At 34.2% G+C, this 16,500-nt stretch overlaps 1 protein-coding gene across 4 annotated transcripts in view; it reads left to right on the top strand.

Annotated features, from left to right (window-relative positions):
* Positions 1 to 204: 204 nt before the first annotated feature.
* ptprz1b (protein tyrosine phosphatase receptor type Z1b) overlaps positions 205 to 16,500 on the top strand; it is a 38,546-nt gene continuing 22,250 nt past the window's right edge. For 2 of the 4 annotated variants that reach the window (XM_059510659.1, XM_059510660.1), the window contains exons 1-2: positions 206 to 489; positions 12,993 to 13,058. In XM_059510659.1, the coding sequence (XP_059366642.1) occupies positions 426 to 489; positions 12,993 to 13,058 (130 nt within the window). In that variant the 5' untranslated portion in view covers positions 206 to 425. Of the gene's footprint in view, positions 490 to 12,992; positions 13,059 to 16,500 lie in introns of all 4 variants that reach the window. The other 2 variants (XM_059510661.1, XM_059510658.1) reach the window with 2 other exon arrangements.

The raw sequence follows: 16,500 nt of genomic DNA, 5'->3' as shown, positions 1-16,500 counted from the left end.
TGTTAACGGGCAGCTTTCAGCATAAAATTCCGCTTACACTGCAATGCATGCACATACAATCCAAATAACACAAGAATTTATGTTAAGGTCTGAGCTTAACATAAAATGCGACCTTTACTTTTAATATAATGTTGGATGTCACTAGCACCGTTTGTCGACCATGCACGTCCAGTTATTTGGACCGTAGACCCGTGATTGATTGGGCGCGAGACTGTGGTGTCTGTGGGCGGCGCGTGAACGCAGCGTCTCTCCTCTCGCGCGCTGTGATCCTACAGTGAATGAAGCTCTAGCGTGGGAAAGACGAACAGGATACACGAAGCACTGACATGGATCCACTGTAACATCGCTGCAATAGCTGCTACTGCGTTCTCCACAGATCAGCGTTCCTCCACCTTTAACTGCAGCAAGATTAAAGCCTGAAGACGATGCGTCTGATCGCAGTCAAATCACATCTGTTCATCGCGCAGCTGTGGCTCATCTGTCACACAGGTAACAAGTAAATACAGTGCTGAGTGATGCATGTGTCCTAATATAGGCTCGGTGTGTTTTTGGCACGAATGCATTGATGCGTAAAGTTGCGTCCATTTCCACAGGTTAAGGCAGGTTTATGAATTTATTATTGATGAATGCATAATTGTTTTGATGACAGTTAGGTTATTGCGTTTAATCCCAGTCCGTAAAACAAAAAGCGTTGCAATAACGGTTTTGAATGTCTGTTAAGTGAACGGATAAAAGGTTCATGAATCAACTTTAGTAGAGTTGAATTAATCATTTCAAGTGTGTATGTGTGTGTAAATATTAGTTCATTTTATTTCTTTACTTCTTCTTCTTTTTTTTTTTTATTCTTTTTTTTAATATAGGCTACTTTAGACTTAAGTTGTTGTATTTTATCCCAGTCCTGTAAGACAACACTTTAAAATATATTAGACTGATGCAAAGTTGTGAATGATGAAAAGTTTTATGAATCATTGAAGTGTACTGGTACCTTTTTCAGTCGAATCATTTTGATATATGGTAATTTGAGTTACTTATTAGGTTCTTACAAGGTTGTAATGTTTTTGAAAAAAAAAAATTTCATGTTTCTGAATATATATGAAGTGTACTGGTTCATGCAGGCTGTCTAAATCCAATTTCCTTGCTGTGAAATTTGCTGCACAGTGTTTGGTTCAATTTCACTCAAGGCCATTTCAGCTGTAGGACAGACTTTGGCTCTTTGCTCTTGGCGCTCGATCATTGATGCTTTTTTAATCTCTCTGTCTCTGTTCATCCTGCTGAATTAAATGTAATTTGACATGGTGGCGGAATATAAAGCCTCGTGTTTCTGACCACATGTGTCTTGAACCATCTGCATCTCTCACTGGCACACCAGAGGTCTCTTTTCCTCAAAGTTGATCTCAGCACTGTAACAGTGCACCATTGTCCTGGCTATTTCAGTCTAAAATGTTGCTGACCTTATGCAGAAGCATTAGTTACTCCCTGTTCGGGAGTTCCACAGTCATCTGTGCTGTCACTTGTGTGTTTGTGTCGTAGATATATGCAGAGTGCTGGTGGATGTAACACCCTGTTGTTCGACGTGACGGCAGGGGAAGCCCGTGTTTGTGCTGTTTTTGTCTCAGTGACGATCATTCACCATTAATGCCAGCAGCAGGAAGAGAGGGAGAGAGAAAGAGAGAAAGAGAGAGAGCTTCTGCCCACCAGACACATGATTGATCGATTCACACCAGGGTCACCCTGCCATGTGTCCAAACTAAATAACCACAGCATGGGCGGTGATCGAGAAGATGCAGTTTAGTTTCTCTTGATCAAATGAGTGACAGTGAAAGCCCACACAATCTCAAGGCATTTCATTATTAAAAGTTATCTGAAAGTGACAGGCATATCCAATCAGTTGTCACACTATTTAACCTGTAATATAATATAATATTGCCTATTAGCTTTGGTTCCCATTCATTATCAGTTCAAGTAGATGATAAAATTTGTGATCTGTAATAGTTTGCATGTGTTGCTGCAGCTTGTAGAGACGTAACAATATCTGCTTTTTTGACTTAGCATCTGAGTTTCTTTTATATGTAATGTTATTGGAGATTTTGCATGCTTCATCATATGCCTGCATAAAAAGCTACTGTTCAGACCTTCATGCACTTTGGTTTACTGGTATTTGGCACCAGAAGACTGACCTTTTTTTCAAAAAGTTACTTGATACCGGAGAGTGTTCAGAGAGGACTTATTGATTTAATACCTGTACAGTGCACATTTGTGCATGATTTTTCCTGGTTCATGACCCCAAAACACAAAATTTATTCACAATAATTGATAAAATGCTAATTTAACTAACTATATAACCTTGCATAGCTAGAATTGCAAAATGAATAGGTATAATCAATGTTTAAAACACTTCTCAGATCTTTTGTTTTTAATGTACATCAAAGGCTGTACATCCAGTTAGATGCACTGCAATAAATGATATGATCAGTAAGTCATAGCAACTTAAGTTTTTAAATTGCTTTAACTCACCAATCATAAGTTGAGCAATTAAGTTAAGATTTAAGATAAGTTAATATTTTTAACTCCATTTTAAATTCAGTTCAATTTAAAACCCTCTGGGCTTCTTCGGGTCAAAAAAGACCGAAACCATGTACGTTTTAAATTTTTAAATTTTTTTGCTTCATCGGAGGGGGATGAAACTTGGTGACTTTTGTTGTATTACCTATGTGAACACACAAAAAAATCAAGGAGATGATTCTGATATGTTAAAGGGTCGTAAAAAAAAATTGCACACTTAGCTTCCTACGGGTCAAAAATGACCCACATAGGAAATGAATGGGAAATACAAGAAAATCCGAAAACTCAGAGAAACTTTGGTGGTACAAACTACAGATCAGCCACTGTGCAGAAAAAAAGTGTACAGCAATGAAGGGGTGACACTCTAAAACATCAAGAGTGCAAATAAGACACCCTCCCCCCCACACACACACACCCACACACACAAACACACACACACACAGAGAAATTAACTGGTAAGACTGAAACAGCAAATTTTGCTATATTTTACTATATAATCATAATAACTCCAAAACTATAGCAAGGAGAGTCAAAAGGTAGGTATCGTTTGAAAGAACTCTTTTTAAATTTTTCAAAAATATAAATTAGATTACATTTAGACATTGTCCTGCAGAGAAATTGCGGATAAAAGACAAAATATATATATAATTTGTATTATGATTTTGCATATCTTTCTTATTTGTCATGGAATAACTCAGGAAGGAAATAAGGTAGGAGGAAAATTCTTTTTTAGTGAAGTCCCCCTACATGTTAGCTGCATCTGGATAAAAAATAATAATAATTTGGATAAAGGAATCAAAAGTTACAGCATTTGGAACAGAGATAGCCTTTTTGTACAGTCTTTGACGCCCCCTCATGGGCAATTGTTTCTCCATGAAGAATATCTAGTCATAAAAGCAATAGATTATGTTAATTTTAGGCTCATTGTAATTGTAATAATATGCTGTAAAAAATGAAGTGCCATTTTCAATGATCTGTGAATGTTTCATGAGCTGTATGATGTTTTTGACACATTGCAGTACATTATTTTATAGATTATGAAAAAAAAAGAAATTGTATTTATCACCAAATAACTCAGCAATACTTAAGATTTTTTCAAAGTGGATACATTCACTGTAAAGGTCATACCCTAAGCTTTCAAATGACATCAACTTTGTGTTAATCAAGGCAATATTTTTGAAAAATATGGTAATGAATATTTTCGCAGCTAGGTGGCGCCTGCTGGCGGTACACTCGGTTTTAGAGGGATTACTCAGCACTCGTTAAGAGTTAATAAATGTGATTAGATGCATTAAAAAGCTGAGATCCTAAGCTTTAAAATGATATATAGATTGTGTTGTTCCATTCAGTGGTTGCTTAGTAATTCGATTTTTTTTCTTTCCAAATGGGAATAAAAAAAATAAATAAAAAAAAGCTATGGCAGCCTATAGGCGGTTACAGGACATTACACACATTTATTATATTTTAAAGCCACTGGATGGCGCTCTTCTCACTTGAATTTTTTTTTATTTTAGGCCTGCACTCTATTTTGATGTGCAATGGTGCATTTATTGAAAAAAAATTAAAATTAAAATAAAATAAAAATATATATATTAATTCTAATGGAAAAAATTGCTCATAAAAAATATATAATTAATGCAAAGTATCATAAAAATCTTTAAAAATTCTAAATAATATACAAAAAATATTATTGAACAAAAATATATTTGATTGGTTTTCCTGGGAAAAAAAAAGTTACATTTTTAAGGCTTCGGTCTTTTTTGACCCGGAGGAAGCTAAGTGTAACCCATTTACGAAGAAGCCCAGAGGGTTAAGTAAAAAATGAAACCCAGAATATGTTTAAATAAAATCAGATAAATATGGATTGCCGACCACAATGTGTTTTTTTTATGCTGTGAATTATTGATGACAACGAGAGCATGAAGCCATTTAAATGTAGGAGAGGTTTAGAAACCAAAATAAAAATAAAATCCTATTCAACCTGTGTTATATTAATCATTTTGCATACTGTGGATTTCCTGAAGCCAAACCTGTTGAGATCCGTTGTTGTATGTAATCTTTTTAATAAATAAACCAATGTTAAATCTAAATTAATTATTGATGATTATGGCCTATTTAAAATTCAGCAGTCTTACCCTATTTAAGCATAAAAAACTCCACTCAGTTTGTATCTTGGGGCATGAATAAGTGAGAATGCCTGGAGTGTATTATGTCAAATCATGTCCTTCTGATTTCTGCAGTAAACTACTGTGAATTCACCTTAAACTCTTTACAGATCAGAGTCCAATGAGTGTCATCAGCGCAGACTCGGGTCTATTGAGCACTAAACAGCTCCAGTTCATTTCCAGCGCCTGTCTGTGTCCAACGCAGCCCCAGGCAATACTGCTTGTACCGTTATGTCATCCTGCAAATGGAAACTTACATAATGAGTAGAGGTGTTCTAGATATTAATGCAGATTGGTTTTAATCAACCAGAAATGTTTTGTGCTGAACCTGATGCCATTTGTTTAGGTAAGTGCATTTTTATTGCTTGATACAGTCATATCCATACAGTATCTCATTTAAAGGAATAGTTCCTCAAAAAAGGAATAAAAAAACATTTTACCCATCCTCAGGCCATCTATGTAGATGAGTTTTTGTCCGTCAAAACAAATTTGGATCACATGCTCTCCAATGGATCCTCTGCAGTGAATGGGTGCCGTCAGAATGAGAGTCCAAACAGCTGATAAAAACACCACAATAATCCACAAGTAATCCACAACACTCCAGTCAATCAATTATCTGAAGTGAAAAGCAGTGTGTTTGCAAGAAACAGGTCCATCATTAAGGCATTTTAACTCTAATCTGTCACTTCTGGGACAAATACATGTTCATAATCCACAATAACATTTCCTCCAGTGAGAAAGTCCATCCCCAATTGTCCTTTCACATTAAAGTTGAAAGTTTTGGCTTGTAAACATTTCTCTCCTGATTCAGATGAGACAACTTTTTTAATGAAGAAAGCATAGATAGAGGAATGTCTTGATGTATTTGTTTCTTACAAACACTTAGCTTTTCTCTTCAGAAGATGTTAACTGATGGACTGGAGTGGTGAGGATTACTTGTGGTATATTGAGATGTTTTTATCAACTGTTTGGACTCTCATTCTGACGGCACCCATTCACTGCAGATGATCCATTGGTGAGCAAGTGATATAATGCTAAATTTCTTCAAATGTGATGAAGAAACAACCTCATCTACATCTTGGATGAACTGAGGGTGAGTACATTTTTATTTTTGGATGAACTATTCCTTTAACTTAGGTCAAAACAACACACAATCTCTTTATTCCGGTCTAAAACATTCCTCAGGGAAAAGCTATTCAATGTTGGAGAAATACAATCTCCTGTAAAGAGGACCTCGTCTTCAGAAGAAAACTGTGCAGACACTGAGATGGCCAGTCGTCTTAATTTCATCCAATTTCCGTTGCATTTTTTCAAGTGGTCATGTTGCTTCCTAGTGTGTGTTATTTAGATTAAAATCATCTAGATATTTTCTCCATGCTGAGTATCGTTTTCCATCGACTGAAATTGGTGTCTGTGCATGTGGACATCGACTTAAAGAGCTTCTAAAGTAAAATGTAATAATTCATTACTTGCATGCTATTCTCATGTGGGAATATAAGACTTTGTTCCCGAGATATAAATGCAGTTTTAGAACCATTTATGAATGAGATTTATGGAAAAATTTCACACCTGTCACAGGCTAAGTGCTTACCTTAAGCAGATTTCTTTCTTGTTATTTTCCCCCCAAAATAGTGTTGAAATTCAGAGAGAATATTGCTTTTCGAAGCCTATTTCTTGATTCTCTCTGTAAGCTTCTTGTGTCGTTCTAAAGTGTAAATATTTAAAGGGGAAACATGAAACATGATATCTCAAAAATGGAGCATTTGGCTTATAATATTTATGTCCTATTAACAATTAACATTTACCCACCCTCAGTCCACCCAAGCTGTAGATGAGTTTGTTTCCTCATCAAAGCAGATTTGGGGAAATTAAGCATTACTGTCTCACTGAAGGAAGCATTATTATGGATAATGGACTTGTATTTTGGCTGGAAGTGATTATTGTGATGTTTTATCAGCTGTTTGGACTCTCATTCTAACGGCACCCATTCATTGCAGAGGAACCATCGGAGAGCAAGTGATATGATGCAAAATGTCTCCAAATCTGTTCTGGTGACGAAACATCAAGCAAGTGTATAGCAAGAGCCAATTCTTTTAGAATAAACCACTCACACTTGAGCAGATTTCTTTCTTTTATGTTCATGAAATAGTGTTGAGAGAAGATTTGTTTAAGCCCATATCTCGGTTCTCTCTGTAAGCATCTACCGATTAGTGAGGAGAGATGAAGTGAAAGGAAAATCAAATCTCTTCCTCTTGACCTCAGGATGTGGAGCTGGAGCTCTAGTAAACTGCTGAACTCATGAAAGGCAGCGCTCCAGCTTTGGCTCGGTCCAGCGGACGGACAGTGAGGCGAGGAAGGAAAGCTTTTCCCTCTGTTAAAGAAAGATGGAGTATTCGGTTGCCTTTCTGAGACGGATCTGGCCTGGTGTCCGGGGCGATAGAGGAGGCTCTGGAGGAAGTCCTGGTGGCTGAGCGCCTCCGGAGGTTCTGTCTGTTGTCAAGGAGTTTCCTCTGGCATGTCCTCAAAGTGAATGGAGAGCGTCTCCTGCTCGGATGTGCTGCGACCAGCCCAGATAAAAGCACTGTGTATAATAAATGTTGTCAGGCACAGAACTTGTTCTCTGTCGTTCGCTATTACACTCCTAAAAATAAAGGTTTCAGAAGTGGATTTTCACAGTTATGCCACAGAAGAACTGTTTAGGGTTCTTCAAAGATTTTTTTCTGTGAACAGCTCTTAAAAGAATCTTTTTTTTAACATTCTAATAATCTAAATAACCCTTTTTCGCTTTAGGAACATTGAAAGATTCAAAGGATCTTAAAGGTTCTTCATGGAACTATAGATTCTAGCAACCATAAAGTGAGAGCAAACTATTTCAGAATGAGCCATTAACATTTTCTTCACTTTTATGGTTATTCATTTAGCAGATACAGATTTGTGGATAAAAGCATCATTACAAAATGTGCAAATGTAAAAATAGTTTATTTATTTATTTGTATCTTTACATTTGTTTGTTGGCTTGTTGAACATTCATTATAAATAAAATGAATATTTGTATTATTTATTAATCAAATAAATAATATTTATATACATAAATATAATATGTATTTATTTGTATTTTTTCATTTGTTTGTTGGCTCGATTAATTTTATTGATTTTATTGTAAATATTCTGAATATATATATTATCTATTAATAATATAAATAATATTTATTTATTTATTTATTTATTTCAGAATAACTATGCACATCCTCTTCAAAAATCCTTACAGAGCCAAACTGTCTTTCTTAATTTCAAATATGAATTATTTTCTAGGTTAATGTAGTTTACTAGTTATGCAAGTTGAAAAGAAGTTTATTTTTTCATCCTGGGTCAACAGGGAAATCTCACAACAGGGCCAAGGATATATACGAGCCAAGTATGTTTACAAAAGTATCCTGAAAAAAAGATTGGATGGGGATAAGAAATCCCACAACAGCAACACAGCCTTGATTTTTTTTCCTTTTGTGTCTTCCAAAACACAGATCCCTGTTTGCCTGTTTACCTTTAACTTACAGAGAACTCTGCAGTCATAAAGGCAAATTCATTTCCTATTAAGCTGTAATAGTGAATTTGGTCGTTGATGGGAATCTTGGAGGCAGGGCAGTGTTTGAGTGTGTCAGGGAAGGTATAAACCCCAGCTGTTGACTAGCATTACTACCTTCAGCTGCAGTCGGTGTGTTCTCACGCGGACCGCATGTCACTTTCCCCCTGACCCTACAGCAACAGCTGCCACAGCCTGCTGCACTCATGCACCGTCACATACTGCAGGAGCCCCTCGCTTTAGGAGTATCTCTACAGCACCAAAATAACAAATAAAACATCCTAGCAACACAGCAATGTTCTAAAAACATCCTAGCAACCACACAGCAACGTTCTAAAAAGTTAAGTGTGCTAAAATTGTGGTCACATTTTTTTTAATCAAAATTCTACAGGAATAATCCAGTCATTCCAGTAGGAATCAGTGCATTCTGGAGTTTAGCCTGTTAGCTTGCAATGCTTTGCTCTTGTTCAAGCTGGTCATGTGAGTTCTGCACACTGACCAACAGAAAGTGACTTCTGTGTGAATTGTATTTCATACATCTCTACACTATTACTGACAATAGACAATGGACCTTTTATGCTATTTTTTGTTGTTGAAATGTCACCAATGTGACTACATCTTAAGTTAGAACACTTGTGAAATCTGTGCGTGGAAATCTTTCACCCTCACACAAAATTCCCAATCGCATGGATTCCTATTGAAATGACTGGATTTGCCGACAAAAACTGCAAATGTGACTGCATCTAAAGATGTTTGATGTGAATTTGTAATGTTAATTTTATATTTTATTTTAACTTGGTTTGTTGTATTTTAGTTTACATTTTTTATTTTATTTCATTTTATTTTAGAATTATTTAATTTTATTTGGGTATTGGACTCCATTGAGAAAAAAATCTTTTGTGTTCCAATAAGACATTCAGGTTTGGAACAACATGACAGTGAGTAATTGATGAAAAAAAAAATATTTGTTCCAAAACTCTAACTTTTTTCTTCAGTGTAACATAAAAGAATTGCCACTGACTTCTTGTGTGTTCATCAGAAGAAAGAAACTCATAGAGGATTGGAAAAACTTGAAGGTGAACAAATTATGACCGAATTTTCATTTATGTGTGAATTGTCATCTAGGCAAGTTCGGATGGATTATATTTCAGGATGTTATATTTCCTAAAATGTGTTCCTATTATAGCAAAGCTTTAAACTTTCTTCTGTCTTCAATTATTTCTGAACTGGCTGTTTTCCAACACTTGACCTTGGGGATCCAAATATAATCTGCACCTTTGGGAACACATGTCATAATTCAATTAGCTGTCAGTCTGAACAAGTGTGTGGTGTGAATTCAGGCCATGACTCCTGTCAGTGTCAGACAGGTGTTCTCCATCATATGAGAGCATGGACAGACACACAGTTCACAGGCTGCGTTTCTTCCAGGCGAGGGAAGTTATTTAGTGATGGGGTGAGGAGGGGGACTCGTGTTTTTGTTCTTGAGTTAGAAACACGACGTTCTGGCCGGCTTCCCCGAGACTTTTCTAATCCTCTTATGTATTTGAATGACTCTGGAGACGTTGACAGAGGGCAGAGGATGCTTACGATTCCTCCCCCATCCATTTCCTGCGTGAACCAGACACATGCAGAGAGTGTTTCCCAATCGAGCGACTGTAGTAAACCACTCCTGCCTGCCTGACAGCTCGCCTTTAACAAACTCGCAAAACTTTGCACTTAAAGTGTAGGTTCAAACTTCAGAGTAGAGTTGGAAAGTGTGTACACAGCTAAGAAGACGATGACTATATAAAGGGAGTCAGGCAGCAACTTCTACTAACCATTCTATATTAATCTTATTATTATAAAAAATGATTACATTCTATATACATCTAGTATTTGTTGTTGTTGTTGTTATTATTATTATTATTAGTTTTAATATATCAAATTATTATATAACATTTTGAAAGCAACTTCCACTCATGTAAGCATTTTTATATTTTATTTTAATACTAACGGCATGTAATTATTATTATTATTATTATTATTATTATTGCATTAAATTATTACATATTAATTAATATATTAATTACATTTTTAGAGCAACTTCCATTTATTGTTACCATTTTTATATTTTATTTTAATACTAATTATATGTACTAGTGGTAGTTATAATAATAATAATAGTAATAACAACAACAACAACAACAATAATATATATTATTATAATAATTACATTAAATCAGATCAACTTCCAATCATGTAACCAATTTATATTCCTTTATAATCATACGTAAATATTTCATTGTTGTTGTTGTTGTTGTTTTTATTATTATATGAAATTATTTCTTGCAATATATTGAATATATAGAGAATATATTTATATTTAAATATACTTCTAAAGATATTTTTAATAAATGTAAATATCTTATTATTTATTAAATATTGCTATTTTTAATTAGAATTTAATTTGCTTAATTTGCTTCTAAATATATTGATTATTATATGAAATGATTACTTGAAATATATTGATTTAAACTCAAAAGAGAACATTATTTAAATATCTAAAATAAATGTAAATATCTTATTATTTATGAATATATTTTTATATTTACTTTTAAATTAAACATATGCTTGCTTTTAAATATATTGATTATTATCCTGTGATCACTCATAGATCAAAATGATTTTAGCATTGAGTGTTTCCATAGAAACATAATTTCCAGGGATGACTCTCATAATCACTGTAATTCGGATGTGCGGTGAACACAGGCTAGATCTACTGCTGCTTGTTTAGAAATCTCTCATATAATGGTTTTTGTTTATCTGGAAAATGGAAGCACATCCCTGGTTGTGTTTCTTTTTTTCTTGTAGAGAGCAGTGAGAATGTGAGAGGGGTCCAGTGAAGGGCTTGTTTTATCGGTGATAGACTCATTAACATCAAACTGTGAGCAATTTTAATCTAATTTGCCGCAGGCTTTTCTCTCGGTGCCTGTGAAATGGAGCCGAGCCAAAGAAGCTCAGCAGCTTTAGTGGAGCACAGGTCGCTGTATGATACTGTTCCTGTGAATCAGGACGAGCAAAAGAGCTTCTTCCACTCGCAGTTTCATCGCCCGGCCAACTGGGATTTACTCCACACAACCGTCAAACACAAAGCTTATTTTTAAAAAGGAAAGGTCCTAAACAAATGGGTGTTTTACCATGTTTTACCACAAGAATATAGTGTATGTACAGTAAATAATGTGGCATGGTGCAGTGAGAGTTCCTAGCTCATTTTTGCACTGGTCTTCAACCCTCAAACAACCTTGTAGCAGTTTTAAATGGCTCAAAACAAATAAATGATAATATATATAAATATTAAAGCACATACACACACACACACATATACATATACAGTACAGACCAAAAGTTTGGAAACATTACTATTTTTAACGTTTTTGAAAGAAGTTTCTTCTGCTCATCAAGCCTGCATTTATTTGATCAAAAATATATATATACTGTATATATAATTTTGATTTTATAATAAGACCATTTTAGTATAAAACAATTTTTATGAAATTGTATAAAATATAAAGTTCATTTTATTATTGTGATAAAATAATTGATAGTAATGTATATAATTTTTTTAATACATAATATTGTAATGCATATTTACAAAATTCTACTGTTTTCTTAACTCTTATATGGACCACAGAGGTGCTTGTTTTTGTGAAAACTCTTCCAGAACAACTTGTGTCTGACTGTTCTTTGTAATAATGGCTGTTCTGTGGCAAAAGTCTTCAAAGGCTCTATTGTGGTAGCGGCTCTCGGTCATCATTCACTGAGTAATGGGCTCTGAGAGGCAGGGACGGGACCGGCCGTATTACACATGGGACGGGTCAGTGCTGTCAGGTCAGAGGGTCAGACTGTTAAAATGCTAAAATGCTCTTTAACTGATTCTTACATGCTTCGGTGGTTTGCAGCTTGACCAAGTCTCTTGGAAGGACATTCTACATCTGATCCATTGCACTGACTCTTGGACTTTGTGTCTACTTTAGTTGGTTACAGTCTGGCACATGCAGTTTCAGGATTTTTGAGTAAACTATTCCTTTAAGTCCCATCAAAACATTTGACGTCGTTGTTTCTCAGAGGTTATGGCTGTAATCCAGACACAACTGTGTGTGTGTTTGAGCTCATGTGTCCTTTTTATCTCAACTTTCTCTTCTACAGCAGTGACACATGTGTGTTTTGATGTGTCTGGCAGGTGTGTACACACACACACACACACACACACACACACACACACACACTTCAGACAGTAATGTGCTGGAAAACACCCGCTCAGTCTGTTCTACTGTGATAATAATGACCTTCCACTCATCACACTTTCATTTACAGATATTTATACCGCATCTGAGTCAAAAAGACCGCTTTAGTCTGATGACATCAGTTTAAAACTATAACCTGCTGTAACACCCTAGCAAACCCCTAGTAATGCCTTATATAAGCAACAACATTACAATGCACTGTATATTTCTTTTAGAACACATTAACAAACCCATAGCAGCACCCCACTATAAGTTATGTATCAAAGCATTTGTTTCAATGGTGAAACCTGACAAACTACAAATAATTAGTGTATCCTGTCACTTGTGTAATGATTTCACTCAAGCACTTTTATTTCGTGGTTTCTCTGAATGACTCCAGCTCTCTTCATCTCTCTCTTCCAGATCTGGCCGTGTCGTACCTGAGAGGTCAGCGCAGACTCGCCGAGGACGTCGACTGGTCTTACACAGGTGGGTTGAGCTGAACAAATGCTCTTATTGTGTGCGTCTCAGCAGACTCCAGTCTGCCACAGCACTGGCTTCAACCCAAACGCCTCAGAAAGCCTTTCTCCTGTGAGCGAGAGACTGGGATACGCTAGCAGAGGGATCAATGTCTGTTCTCCATTAGAGTCGACCGCTGACCTGCCGGTGCTGGAGATTAGCTGAAAGTCTGAGACACTTTAAGACACTTAAGACTTTCAAAAGAGTAAGTGACATTCAGGATTGTTGGAGGGCTTTGACTTGTGGCTTTGAAATCAGGCCGGAGGACACTTAGAAAATTATCTAAAAACAGAAAGGGTATTGAATTTTTTTGTGACTTTTAGTCCATGACTATTAGAAGTTTTTTTTAAATGTAATTATTATTTTTTTAAGTTTCAGTATTCAGTAGAAAAGCTGAATGTTTAAAATGTACAGTCATTCTCTTACCTGGAAAAGGGACCAAAACTGAGTTACTCACTGATGGGAAAACCATCAAAACAAATGTGACGTTACGTTTCCAGATGGGACAGTGACAGATGAAAATGTAATAATAATAATACGTTTTTTAAAATATTTTTGACAAGGAAATCTGAGACCTCTACAATATGTATAATAAACAATATATAAATATATTATTGTATATATTTAAATATATAATTAAAATAGAATTTGAATCAAATATATTTAATTAAAATTAAATTCATAGATGTGTTTCAATAACAACCTGTAGTTTATAACAAAAATGGAAGAAAGGAATTCTGGCAAACTTAGTTTTTTGTTTAAATTTATTTATTTTATTACAATATGTGTAATGAATGTAAATACATAAAATTATAGATATTTAAATAATAATAATCATAATGAAAAAAGTTAAAATAATTTATAAATAATATATATATATATATATATATATATATATATATATTTAAATATTTAATCTAGTACTATGGTACTCCATAGCTGTGTGGTTAAGATCATATTTAGTTAAAGTGTAACTTTTATTTTCTTTTAGTCACTTTTTATTTGTAAAGCAACCACACACTCCATAAAATAATCACTGCTGTCATGTTAAAACCACTACGAGTCTGCATCAAGACAAACCTTACTGTCTTGTGAAAACTTGTAGGATACGGACTCTGTGTGTGTGTATGTGTGTGTTCAGTGAGTCGAAACTAAATGAATTAACATGTGAAAGAAGACTCTTGATTGTGAGGCCCAGCACAGACCTGTGGAGAAAGAGAGCGAAACACGTTCCTCTGTTTTAACTCGGATTGTTTCGGTAAACTTCTCTCTTCACAAACAATAGTTGTCAAGCTTGAATGCTAATTTGTTCACAGACTCTCCTCGGTTCTTCAGCTGACAGACACACAGTGACTCTGTAATGCTTCTGATTTCCTCCTGATGTGTGGGAAATGTCTGCTTTTTGTTTGTTTTATTGGTCTTTTTATTATGCACTAATTGTGAATTAAAAATCAACTGATACTGCGGTCTTCCAGTCTTGTCACCCGATTAAATGAGCAATATCCCATGAATTATTCCACAGCATGTTGTTTTTCTCTCCAGATCCTCACTAACAAACTTTATTTTCTTCCCTTTTCTTCACTTCTAATCCGTGTTAGCATCTATTACTGTGGGAACTGTAATGTAACAGTCCAGATAGCTTTTAGGGTGAAAATTACAGAAATAATTTCTAATCACACCTAATTTTTTTCATATTTTATTTCTTTATTAATAAATAAATAGTAAATAAATGTTGCAGATTTTCATTAAGGAATTGCTAGTAAACATTTAAAATATGAAATATTTTATATCCATCTTTTATATCTAAAACTAAATTAGATTTATATTACAACTAAAATAAATCTATTATTAATATATTTTCATATTTTAATAAATTCATGTCATAAATTTTCATTAAGAAATGACTAGCAAATTTTTTCGTTGAAATATTTAAATATATGAATATTATATAATATATATTGTACATAATATATCTATGTATTTCATTTAAAATATAATTCTGAAGAAATATATGTAATATTAATACATTCATACCTAATATTAGAATATCGTATTTAATATTGTATATTTATTAAAAATTGAAAACTTTATATTAACTTTATATTATATATCTTATAAAATGATTATATATTTTTTAATTTTTTAACATATTTAAATATTTAAGTAAGAAATACTAAAATATTTTAGAAATGGCAAGTAAAATTAGCAAAGAACGGGCAGGTAATGCTTGAATTAAATGTGAAATGTTTTTTTTTTTTTACAGTATAGCCTTTAAAGTTTTCACATTTCACAGGAAAAGCAAATCCCAGAATGCCTTGTGATGGGGAAAACATATGTAATATGTACTGATATATACTGTATATTTAATATTTCATCTTATAGTTGTGTGCTGATGTGGAGTGTTTCAACTGAGTTTGAATCTGCATGCAGCTGTCTATGTAGGCAGTGAACGGCTGGACTGCTCATTTGGTTTGGGGATGGAGTTCTTACATGATCATGAGTTACTGTAGCATGTCAGTCTCCCGTCGAGGCTGTTTTCCAGAGCCCAGGGGTGTGTGATTCCCGTCTCCATCTGCTGCGGGGGCCGCCGCTCTTTCCTCTAATCATATGAATGCTCTGATAACCTGCCGCCTCCGTCCTCAGCAGCACCTCAGCTTTACTGCTCATGATTTTACTGAAGACGTGATGTATATATAAATGCATATGTTTCTCTAGAGCAAATAGGGAAATGTTGTGTTGATGTGTTAATTACTCATCGATTGCATTGCTCTATGGTTTACACAAGCTTGTTGCCATTGAACTGATTCCACAAGTTACTCACATTCAAGCTACATCCTCTCCACCTTTTTCCTGATGTAAAAATGGGTGCCGCCATTTGTAAATTCTATGGGTGTAGCTTCCGGTCTCATTTGCTTCCAGCTATTTTTAGCTGTACAAAACAGGTAGTTTTGCTGCTTTATATTGACAATTGATGTGTGATATCATATTATTTTAATCTGTTATCTTAATTAAGAACACACTGGTTTCTGCTGCAAACAGTTTTACTGTTTACTGCACTTTGTTATTCTCCTCGTTATTTACCTATAGCGGCTAATGAAATGGAAGTCTTATATATATATTTTTTTAATAAAAATGTAATATTATTATATTTGTATATTTTAATAATGAAATGTCCTTAATTAAGTTTAAAATGTAATTAATTCTTTGTAATTTTAACTTTTATAAAATGAAATAAAAATATATACAATTAAATATATAAGTTAATAACAATAACCAATATTTATTGTATTATTATTATTGTTAATATAATAATACAAATAATATTATATATAATTTCATTTTATAAAATGAAATAAAAATATATACAATTAAATATATAAGTTAATAACAATAACCAATATTTATTGTATTA

The sequence above is a fragment of the Carassius carassius genome, chromosome 26, assembly GCF_963082965.1.
Source record: "Carassius carassius chromosome 26, fCarCar2.1, whole genome shotgun sequence".
NCBI classification, from domain to species: domain Eukaryota; kingdom Metazoa; phylum Chordata; class Actinopteri; order Cypriniformes; family Cyprinidae; genus Carassius; species Carassius carassius.
This window is presented reverse-complemented; position numbering and strand designations above follow the sequence as displayed.